The 12,310-nt window shown below is 47.0% G+C and overlaps 1 protein-coding gene across 4 annotated transcripts in view; it reads left to right on the plus strand.

Annotated features, from left to right (window-relative positions):
- The window catches only part of MACF1 (microtubule actin crosslinking factor 1), a 1,022,862-nt gene that overhangs the window by 983,495 nt on the left and 27,057 nt on the right, over nucleotides 1-12,310 (plus strand). For all 4 annotated transcript variants that reach the window (XM_086955743.1, XM_086955745.1, XM_086955746.1 and 1 more), the window contains one exon: nucleotides 8,125-8,223. In XM_086955743.1, coding sequence (XP_086811869.1) covers nucleotides 8,125-8,223 — 99 coding nt within the window. The remainder of the gene's footprint in view (nucleotides 1-8,124; nucleotides 8,224-12,310) is intronic.

Here is a 12,310-nt window from a genome sequence, read left to right on the forward strand (position 1 = left end):
AGTCTGTTCCTGTCCCAGTGCATGATGGGAACAGGGCAAACCAAACTACCAAGCCAATCCTTATACTGGGAAGGAGACAAGCTTCCGGGGACCGGTTTCTGGCATTTCAGCCGTCGTCGGCCCGGCTTGCTTGAATCCTGATGGTGCAATGAGCAAGGGATTCAAGTCTGAGTATACCCTCCCACACTTAGTGTGGATAAAATCAATTTTGGAAAAGGTGATGGACAGAGTTTCTGAATGATGCTGAATACTCCTACCCAGTCAAGAGATCAGGGCTTGATCCATCACCGTTTTTTAGCTCACTGCACCATCCCAGCTCAGAACCTGGCTACATGCAAATTAGTCTGTTCCTGTCCCAGTGCATGATGGGAACAGGGCAAACCAAACTACCAAGCCAATTCTTATACTGGGAAGGAGACAAGCTTCCGGGCCCCGGTTTCTGGCATTTCAGCCGTCGTCGGCCCGGCTTGCTTGAATCCTGATGGTGCAATGAGCAAGGGACTCACGTCTGAGTATACCCTCCCACACTTAGTGTGGATAAAATCAATTTTGGAAAAGGTGATGGACAGAGTTTCTGAATGATGCTGAATACTCCTACCCAGTCAAGAGATCAGGGATTGATCCATCACCGTTTTTTAGCTCACTGCACCATCCCAGCTCAGAACCTGGCTACATGCAAATTAGTCTGTTCCTGTCCCAGTGCATGATGGGAAGATGGCAAACCAAACTACCAAGCCAATTCTTATACTGGGAAGGAGACAAGCTTCCGGGGACCTAGGAAATATTCCTCTTGAAGACATCTGTAAGGCAGTCACATGGACCACCATACACACTTTCACAAAAGATTACTGTGTAGATGTACAAACAAAACAGCAAGCTGCTGTAGGCCAGGCTGTCCTCAAAACTCTTTTTCAAACTGCTGCAGCTGGCACAGGTAGCCACCGCTAGAGGAGATACTGCTATTCAGTCTATGCACAAGATATGAATTCAGCAGCCCACATGCCTCGAACGGAATATGCTACTTATCAGTATGCATCTGTTCTTGGCATGTAGGGCTGCTGACATTCATATCGCCCGCCCTCCTCCCCGGTGCCTGTAGCAGCTGCAGCATTCTCTCTCGCATGGCCATCTCTTACTTTGCTATCTTTATCTCTGCCACAATGGCGAAAAACAATCTGAGGATGGAGAGGATGCCCATGCTCACTGTAGTCCAATGGAGGACTCACCTATCTCGTGATACTTCGAAGCCTCTTCCAAGACAACAAGTGCAATCATCCGGACCCAACACAAGGCGGCGATCTATGCACAAGATATGAATGTCAGAAGCCCTACATGCCAAGAACAGATGCATACTGGTAAGTAGTATATTCCTTCTTATAGCAGGGGGCATGGCACACAGGAGTGTGCGCCATGTAGACTATTAAGTTGTGTCTGCACCAGAACACACAGTCTGTAATGGCAGTGTGTATGTGTTTGATGAGGGGCCTCTGAAGGTAGAACAATACAGGCTGCAGGCCTTAGAGACCCTCTCTGCTACAAGGCCCTTGGTACCAGTTTTACCTTTTACAGGGCACTTATGTCTGAGCCAAAGGTCTGCCAATTGTAAAAACAAAGATACAGTTTTGGGAAAGAACACAGGGCCTGGGAACCTGATGGCCTAGAGCAATTTTGGGAAAGAACACAGGGACTGGGAACCTGATTGACCCAGAGCACACTCTGGCAAAGTGCATCAGATATCAAGTGGGGGGTAAACATGCAAAAAGGGACCCTTTCCTACACTTCTGGCCCTAGCAGCCATAGAGAGGATGTGTCATGATGTGGATGTGGCTGTTAACTCCTGCTACTTTCTGATGCTGAAGAATGACGGAGGCCTTCATTCCTTACTAGACGTTCGCCTTCTGAATGCGTTTTTTGACGACGGAAAAGTTCAAGATGTTCACCCTAGCCTTATCTGCCCTTGATTCTGGAGGGGATGGTAGTGTTGGGCCTGCAGGACACTTATATTCACATCTCCATCCTGCAGGTCCACAGGCGTTACCTGTGGCCCACAGTGGTAAACTGGCATTTTCAGTGCACCGTGCTTCCCTTTGGGCTCACCATTGCCCCTTGTGTGTTCACAAAATGGATGGTGGTGGATGCAGCACACATTTGAAGGTCAGGGGTTCCATACCTCAACAACTGGCTGCTGACTCAACCTTGGCAGTCGTTACTCTCTTCCAGACTACGGGGAACCTCCTAACATCATTGTGGTTCACTATCAACATGCCATAGTGACACCGCATTGTAGCTATTCTATACAGGTAAATTCAGTGCCTAATACCCTCCCACCTAGACATTCAGGCTGTAATCCAGATATTTCAGTGTCTGTCCTGAATCCCAGTGGGGATGATTTTGCAGCTGTTGGGGCTCCTGGCCTTCTGCATTATGCTGGTAAAGCAAGCCAGATGTCGTAGCAGGATCTGCAGTGGGATCTTAAGTCCCAGTGGATACATCATCAGGAGGATCTGTCAGACTGTGAGGTGACTGTAAAATTCTGCAGTGGTGACTACTGGACCGCGATCAGGTCTAATGCAGACCCTCTCCCTACCCCACCCAGAGATTACAGTGGTGGCCAATTAATCGCTTCTGGGTTGTGGTGGCCTTTTGAGGGAGGTAGAGAAAAGGGGTATCTGATCTCCGGCAGAGGCCTGGCGCTGCATGAGTTTCCTGGAGTTGAGTCATTCATTTGGCATTGAAAGCCTTCCTGCCTTCATCAGGGGATTTGGGGAGGAGATGTGAGGGGGAGTGCAGGTGCTCACAGACAACACCCACCATCACTGTGTAGCACTGCAACAGAGTGGGTTGTGGTCCTGGACCCTGTGTGAGAAGGTGTTATACCTCTAGAAGTGCTTGGAACACCTAGGTATTTTCCTGGTGATAGACCATCTGACGGGAAATTTGAATGCCAGGTCAGTCGACCTAAGCCACCAGCACCTACCAGATAACAAATGGCTTTTACCCCCAGAGATGGCACAATGTATCTTCCGCAAATGATAAGAACTCCACTACCATTGAGGACGTGCAGTGTTGCATTTTTGCATGTTGAAGTTCCCAAGGCAGCGTTTTCTCTAAGATGCATTCCGCCTGAAATGGAGCTCTGGGTTCACATATGCCTTTCCACCATTACCTCTCCTGCTTCAAGTTCTGAAGAAGATTAGGAACTACCGGCCCCAAGTCATCCTAATTGCACAGGCTTGGGCAAGGAGAATGTGGTATCCAGAACTACTGGGCATGAGCGTCTGTCCTATATGGCTACCGATTTGGGAGGATCTTCTGTAGTAGGAGGAGGGCAGGGTTTTGCACCCAAACCTGCACAAGCTACACCTCCATGCGTAGATATTAAGTGGCAGCAGTTGACTTCAATCAACATACAACCTGAAGTTCCTGCCAGGCGTCCATTTATTAAGCCCCTTTGCACTGGATGCTGGGATACATTTGTGGCCTGGTTTGGAATCAGGAAGACAGTTGCTTTACATGCCAAAGTGTTGAATGCTTTAATATTTGTTTTGTCTTTAGCCCAGTGTGAGGAAATGGGGTGTATTGTATGGTGTAGTTCATGACCTCCCTGTGTAATACACTTAACATCTTAAGGACAAACAGGTTTCATTTGTTAAACTTTCTAGCTCAACCCTAGGTAGCTGTGGCTCTGAACAGCAAGGCTTACGCAAAGGAACAAGTGTAAAGCATTTTAACAGCACTCAAATGATTGAAGAGGAAATGCATGAGGCACTTAAGATATCTGACCCCCAATTTATGGATCTTTATGTATTTTTAGAAACCACAATTAAAGAGTTCCCTTGTCACAGTAAATATGCACTTTTTAATCAACCAACCTTTGGCATATTCAATGACTTTAACACTAACGTTTTGAGCAAAAACGTTTGCAAGTTATATTTCGGTCGGTTAGAGTTACTTTGGCTGACCAATTCTGACAAAGAACCGGTGAGGGGGACCATTTAGGCCCTCACAAACAGTTACCTCAGCCGTAGAAGCAGTCTTTAGTTAGTCACTTTTATCTTTGCCGTAGGTTCCTGTGGAATTTGCTGCCCTGGTGAAAGGGATGCTATGGATGTGATACGGTTGACAGGGGTCTTCCTACAGCTATTTCTTAGTCTACGGAGGGGGTGAGGCAGTCTCGGTCACATAGTCGATGTCCTTTAAATTCTTTTTGGTCCTGGCAGTTGTCCCGTGGCCACTAGACATAACTTGTCTTCTGGGCAACCGTGCTGCACATCGACGACTCTCCCGGGTCCAGCAGACTCTGGTGCAACTCTGAGCATCGGGTCCTGTTCTCTGGTACTGCACAGAAACAGTTGGCGTTAGTATGAACATTCTAAGCTACCAACTTGCCACAGCAGGTTTTGTCAACTTTTGTGGCCCTGTGTTACGAACAGGAAGTCTGCCAACTGACCCTTGGAGTCTCTTGCTATGGCTGGACTCTAGAGATGACTGCTCCTCTAGCAGGATACAGCTGATGCAATCCCTCTCCCTTCGCTAGCCACCAGGTTCAGCAGGTGCATTCCACGCTGTTACAACTTCTCTGCGCCAGTTCCACAGTGCAGCAAATCAGTCCTTGTTCGGTCCTCTTCCAATACAGTCAAACCTGATTTTGAAGTGCCAGTGTTGCCCAAGGGTGCCACACACCCCTGGAAAACAAGTTTGGCAACTGGTTTCCCCTTCCTTGTCCCTAGTGCCAACCTGTCTGCCTAGACAATACCATAACCCCTCTACCAAGTGTTGTCCATTTGCCCTTCAAAGGTGGCTTCTCCTTTGAAGCTTGCCTTTTGGGCCAACACCTGTGTGACTTCCTGTGATATGGAGTCAGCGCCTCTCTCCAGTGCAGGCTTCTTTTGTCTTCTTTCCTAGAAGTCGTTAGCACATCTTCCCAGGAGGACAGGAAGCTGTCTCCCGGCCAGGCTCCTTGTGCGTACAACCATTCAGGGCATAGGAGACTAAAGAAAAGGTGGCAATTTTGAAAAGATTGCACACCCCAGCCTGTTACAATAATTTTGATTAGAGAATCTGTTCTGGCTCAATGTAACTAGTTGTTTGATACCTTGGAGTATCAACTTTGGTTGCAGCGTTCAGGTATTAACACAGCTGAGGAGTCAGTGTGTAACCCTGCTTTGCCAATGGGGCAACAAAGTTCTTCTACATTAAAAAACATTTAGTTTTGTGTTTTTACTGTTGGAACATATAAACTACATTTCTGCCATTGACATATGCTGCACCCTGCTTTAAGACTTGTTAGGCCTGCCATAGGGGTGACTTAGGAGACATTTGCTTTACCATTGCTCTCAATGGCAATGTGTGGCTAGCAGTTCAAAACTGCTCTTCCAGTCTACAGTGATGAACAGGGAGACTCTTTTTACCAGTGTCACACCCAGGATAGCACAACCAGTGCTGCAGTTCCTGGCGTGACCTAACTTACAAGCCCTGGGTACACTTGGTACCATATACTAGGAGTTTGCAAGTAAGTTAGCTTATGCCAATTTGATATAAGCCATTTTGACATACATGTTTTAGGGTCAGGGCACTGGCACTGAGGTCTGATGAGCAGGCCTCAGTACACTCGAAGTCGAAAACCCAGCAGCGTCAGTCCAAAAACTTGAGGGTGACCATACAAAAAGAGGCTTTTCCTTACATCCAGCAAGACCTTGCTGTGGGTACAAATAAAGATTATTTGTTAGCTCTTTTGGCCTTTATGTGTTTGCCAGACCAGTCATCCATGTTTAATTTACTTGATGCAATTAACTAGAGGTTTGACTCTCCTCTTTCCTCCCAAACCGTTTGTGATGCCACAGTGGGACCTTAACTTGGTCTTGAAGTTTCTCATATGTACTCCCTTTGAGCTGATGCCCAGCTACTTGTTGCTTCTTCTGACCTTAAAAACTGCCTTTCTTTTTGTGATCTCTTCAGCTTGCTGTGTGAGTGAACTTCTGACTCAGTACAACAATCCTCCACTTTTTTTTCTGGGCAAACTGGTGCTGGTGCTGAGGTTTCAAGCAACCTTCTTGCCAAAAGTTGTGACTTCTTTCCACCTTAGGCAATCCATCACTTTGCCAGCATTCCTTGCCCCAGCCTAAAAGAGCTTTGAGTTTTTAAATCGATCGTACCAAGGAGCATCAGATGGACAATTCACTTTTTGTGGGGTTCTATGTGGTGGTGAAGAACAGGAAGACGGTGCAAAAAAGGACACTGTTGAGGTTGATAGACCACTGCATTAAGATCTGCACTTGGGGTGCCTATTGTTGACATCTGTCATCCTGCAGTGTGGGTGCGAAACACTGCTGCCATGACAGCTAGGTCTGACAGGAAGGGCATTTTGCTGTTCGGTCCTGCATGACTTTTTAGTCTGAGCCCACTCCATGGAACATCCATCTTTGAGAGGCACTGCTTTGGTATTTATTTAGAAGCTGGGGAATTAACTGTATTTAGAAGAATCCATTAGAACAATAACTAACTCACCTTCATTAAACCTTTTCTGTTAGATACTCTGTTTAACCTCAGATTCCTCATTGCCGTCACACCTCCCCGATCTGTGTAGTGATCTCTTTTTGGCATCTAAAAAGGTCTAAAATGAGAGATCTGCGTACTGCTACCTCCAATTGTTTTGTGCTCAGGTTCCAAGGGCCCGGAAAGATTCAAACAAGAAACTAAAAGTTATACACAGGGATTGCATTTATGCAGCTATGCTCCATCACCTCTGGGGCGGAACCAAGTACATTGTCACCCAGCGGTTCGCAGGAGCGTTAGTATGAAAAGTTGCAAAATCTAATCTGGTGCCTGGGGAATACTCTAAAGGTGAAGAATCTTTGGTTAGATAGATTATTCTCCAGAAAGTGTGTTACCAAAGAGAAGTAACTTGTTCTTCAGTGCATGAATACAGATGGTAAAGCGATCATGTAAAGCGCTCTGATATCCGTTCTTCACACCGTGATAAAAAAGGGCAAAAAGGAATAAAATATTTTCATTCTATTACAGTAAAAAAGTGTTGTTCTATATCTATACAGAAATGCACCTTCTCCATACTATTAAATTTGTCATGGAGGCACTGTGATGTTCTTATGGGTGTGTCTGACACCCCAAGCCACTCGCTTTTGATAATCAAAAAATGTCCAGTATTCTCATGTGATTCCTAGCAGGGTGGACACGGTGAGATATTTCCACTAAAATGGGGATCTATTGCAAACATTATTAAACCAGGTTGGTAACTTCAACTTTGTAGGAGGTTGATCTTAGGTCCTACTCATGCCGTTGCTGACAATGTATCTTTGTCCATAAGCCTTTGGTGTCTAAGGTTTTGCTGCCTGTGGTCTCACAACTCTCTCTTAGATGTTCTTGTGCTAGCTCTGCTTGCTGTCTCACTATGTGTGCTTCAGTAAGTTCCTGATATCACTGTCTCCATTCTCAATGCAAACTCATTGTCTCTTCTCCACTGGTGTGCTGTCACTGCCTGCAGTAATATCATAAATGTATTCATGAAAGCTCTTGGTTGTCACAACTTGCAGTCACATCAAGCACCCTTTCTCTGTAAATCCTCAGGTTGCTATTTCTTATATGTTCTTTGGATCTCATTGTGCACTCTTGATCGATTAGCCTTGGTGGTGGAGTTACTGGAAAATTGATCACAGTGGCCTTTGGGCACATTTGCCTGCCCTAGCCTAAGTCAGACCTTGATTTGTTTCGCTACCTATTATCTAGCAAGGCTTAGGGTGAGCTACCATTTGTCTCCTGTCTCTAAAACCTTGGCATGCTGTCAGTACCTGCAGTCTCTCTAAACCGCAAATTTGCTTCCTCTGCTTGTGGGTCTTCCAAGATCATACCTTATGTCCCTGCAATCTCTTAAGACTACCATGCTCTTGTTCTGCCCTGTTTCATCAGTTGTGTTTTATTTGAAAGTGTTCATTTGTACATTGATTTATGTTTTGTTCTCCCTTTCCATCCTGTTTCTCTTCCCATGTTTCTCTGCTATGTCTTTATTTACATTCTGCCTTTCTCTCTCTACTCCTATTTAACTCTACACCCATCCTATTTCTTTGTTTCCCATCATTTCCTGTAAACCACCATGCACCGACCCCGCAGCAGCCCATCCGCAGTTATGAGAGACCTTGGTTGGCAAACAGTAAAACCAACACCCCTCTCAGGGGTTCTGAGTTCTCTGAGTTCCTGATGCCATATGAGGTAGAGTATGTGCTCCCTAATGGGGCTGGGTTTGTACTGACTGTGCACCCTTAAACATGGCTTCAGCTGGCTAACATTTCAGCTTCGTCCTTCTGCTAACTAACCCTTGTGGACTTGACATATGCAGGTGCTGCATGAAAAGCTTGGTTCAAGTGTGGCTTTAATGGAAGAACCCATTATCTCTCTCATTATAAAATAATGCATCCTTCCCGCACGGGGCAGCACTGGTCATTGCAGCCTTGCCTAATGCAATAGCAATGCCAATGCCTGATTAGGGCCAGTTGTGATGTCTGCTTTGTACCTCCTGCCATGTTCGTCTTGAGGAATCCTGCCCTGGTCTGATAAGTACTCCTTGTTACAGCCTTGATGAGTACCTCCTCCTATTTCGGTATACTTCTTGCCATGAGCTCAGATTCTTTTATTGGCCTATGACCTTGGTTTGATGTCTTCCTCCTGCTTTTTGCAATAATCCAATTGATTACTTCATCCAGGGTCCACTTAGGCCTGTCTACCTCGTGCCACAGCCCTGTATGGATTTCCCGTCATAGAAATCTCCTTCGTTCATGTGGTAAAATTCTGTTCTATTCTGATGGCACATGGTGCCCTGGTTTCTTTAGGACTCCTGTCTGATGCAGTTTGTTTCTCCTGCCGATGTTCAGTTGTTACCTCTGCTATCTTCAGATGAGGTTTCTTCTTGCAGAGCTTTCTGTTCTCCAGTATTGGGGTGTCTTTCATAGATTCACATGCTTGAATATTCCCCGTTGTCGAAGTAGGAGCCCCACGGTAAATAAAATAGCACTAAAAGCAATAATATATGTATAGAGAAACATAATTACATACATTCCAAAACCATAAATACTTATAAGTACCAAGGTAGCACTAACACATAGGAATACATTAAAAGAAAAAGAACACCTTAATAGAATATCCATGTCATTATGTTAGTCCCAACTACAGCCAATCAGGCGCAAGCACCCCTCTGGAGCCTTCTCCTCAGAGGCTCAGACCATCAGATTTTCTACCGCACGTCGTGTGAAGGGAGTCTCCCTGAGCTGTGCTCTGTTTTAAACTTTTTTCTGGATTTCGACAGTTTTTTCTGGGATGTCTTCAAGTAAGAAGTCTTAGTTTCGCCCATATGCTTCTTGTGGGAAACTGCAGCTCTTCTCAGAGGACCCTCACAAGAAGTGTATTTACTCCCTCTATCCAGAGCATGAGGTAGGAAAATGTAAGATTTGCAGGGCTTTCTCAACAAAAACCCTTAAACACAGGGAAAGGCGTCTCCTCCTGTGGTTGCAGAGGCTGAAGGATAAGGATTCACCTCGTTCTGATGCAGAAAGCCTTGCGTCAGGTGTGTCTAGAGCCACTTCTAAACGTAGCAGTGGGCAGGATTTGCCATCTCTTTTCCTGAATAAGAGGAAACTTCAACTTCAGAAGGCTCCTGCTGTGTCTCCACCTCCTCCTGCTACGCCTTCGTCCCCGAGATCTGACTCTCAGGAGTCCACGGCTCCTTCTACATATGTTTCCTCTAAAAAACGTGCAAAATCGTCGACGGGAGCGTTGGCAGTCATTCCGATGACGAAATCTGCCGTCTCCAGCTCTCTGACGACGACAGTGGCGACGACTTGTGCCCGCGGGTGGTCGACGGCTGCTGCTGCAAGCTGTGTGTGAGCTTTAAATCTGTCTCATCGACGATTCCAATCTCCTCGTCGACGTCCAAAAAGGGAGTCTCGTCGACATCGAAATCTTCATCGACGCTTGCTGTGAAGAGAGCCTCTTCATCGGCGGGTGCTCCGTCGACGCCGGCTTCGTCGGCGGCTGTGGTCTTGTCTTCGACGGCTTCGTCGATGGTGGTTGTCCCGTCGACGGTGTTACAGTCGTCGACGTCTACCTTCGCATCATTGCCTCTGGTGCCAATGTCTTCATCCGGTTCTGGGGCTCCTGCTGTTGACCCTTTGCACCAACGTCAACATATGCCTTTGGGCCAGCTTCCGATTCCACGTCACTCACAGCCTCCATCTCCTCTTTTTGCCACGGGTTCGGAGCAGGACTCTGGTTCTGATGAGGAGGAAGATGACAGATTCCGGGCAACTCTAAGCCCTTCGGAGCTGGTCATTAAATGTCAGAACTATGAGGATGATCAGGAAGATCCTTACTTCCATGAGGAGGAACCTTCTGCTCCGGTTCCCAAAGCACAGATACCGCTCTCCCTCATTTCTAATTTTCAATACATGTTAGAGGATTTTAATAGACTATTTCCACCGTCTCACCAGGGGTCTCCTCAACCTAATGTGCCTGCACCTACAGCAGCTCCTCCCTCTACTACGCTGCCAGAGACAGCTGCGCCTTCTACACCATCTACTACCTCTATTCAGGTCCATGCAACGGTTTATGAGGATGATGACGTTTGCCCAGATCGGGAAGACGGCGAAGTTGATGATGGGAACATGGCGGATTGGGACGATTATCAGATCCAGACACCGTCTCCGCCACCTTCGAGTCCAGGGGATTCTCCTCCTGTGGATATAGCAAGTTTTCACCAACTTATGGAGCGAGCGGCACTACGCTTTAAGCTTCCTATGGTTCTGAAGGATGAGGACTGATTTCTTTATGATTTCAAGAGTCAACCATTTAAACAGCTCCGGACAGTGCCCATTATTGACTTCATTTGGAACAAGGGTGTCAAATGGATGCAGACGCTAAATTCTATTCCGGCACTTCTTCCTCGCTTGGAGAAGAAATATAGGGCGCCCCAGGGTTCTCCAGCTTGCCTGGTAGCGCAGCTTCAACCTGATCTCCTTTTCGCGGCAGATCAAACCAGTACCGCTCCTACAGCCAAGGAAATCAGAGATATTCCCCCAGTCACAGCAGTCCTATCGGCAACAGTCTACTAAGTCTTACAGAGGAAAGTCTTCCTACAGAGGCTCTGCTTCTAAGAAGCAATGACTTGCCTTCCCCGCTCAAAGTTGGAGGTCGAATCTCCCTTTTCTTTTCCAATTGGTCTTCAATCACCTCGGATCGTTGGGTGCTGGACATTGTATCAAAGGGCCATGCTTTGGAGTTTGTCAAGTTCCCTCCAAACACTCCTCCAACTGGTCGGCCTCCGGCTCATCTCAGGGAGCTCTTTCAACAGATTCAACTCATGATTCAGAAAGGTACCATCGAAGTGGTTCCCAAGTCTCAGAAGGGGATGGGATTCTATTCCCGGTTTTTCCTTGTCCTCAAGAAGTCCGGCGAATGGCGTCTAATCCTCGACTTAAAAGCCCTGAACAAGTACCTGAAGTGCCAATCCTTCCGCATGCTCACACTCACGGAAATTCTTCGCCTTCTCTCGAAGGACGATTTCATGATCACCATCGATGTCCAAGACGCTTATTTCCACGTGCTGATACTTCCAAGACACCGGAAGTACTTGCGCTTCCGGATAGGGCGCAGAGATTTTCAATTCAAGGTTCTGCCTTTAGGCCTTCGCTACGTCCCTCGCGTCTTCACGAAAGTCCTGTTCCCGGTGGTGGCATACCTACGTTTGAAGGGCGTTCAAATCTTTCCCTACCTGGACGACTGCCTCATCAAGTCGCAATCTCTCCATCAGGCATCTCTGGACACTCGATTCTGTCAGACTCTATTCCACTCCCTCAGTCTCTGCATCAACACCGAGAAGTCTCCGGTCGATTCAGCTCTCTGCAGGACCTTTCTAGGCGCCACTCTGAATTCTTCGCTGGCGAAGGCATTAGTGTCTCACGAGTGTCAGCTGCGGATTCTATGCCTAGTGGCTCTCATCCGTTCAAAATGGTCCGTTTCAGTTCGTGTATTGAAATCCTTTCTTGGGATGGCGTCCTCCTGCATTTCCCTGATCCCAAATTGTAGGCTCAAGAGTCGCCCAATAGTGACCGCTCGAATGAGGTCCGCTCTCCAATGGTGGGATCAACCATCAAACATCGCTGCCGGTACTTCTTTCCTAACCATCGCTTCGGAGATCATCCTTCCCACGGATGCCTCCCTGGAAGGCTGAGGCGCACATCTTTAGGGGCTATCGATAAAGGGCAAGTGGACCCTGTCTCAACGTTCCTGGCACATCAACAGACTGGAT

This window comes from Lissotriton vulgaris, chromosome 2_1 (genome assembly GCF_964263255.1).
Source record: "Lissotriton vulgaris chromosome 2_1, aLisVul1.2, whole genome shotgun sequence".
Classification (NCBI taxonomy): Eukaryota; Metazoa; Chordata; class Amphibia; order Caudata; family Salamandridae; genus Lissotriton; species Lissotriton vulgaris.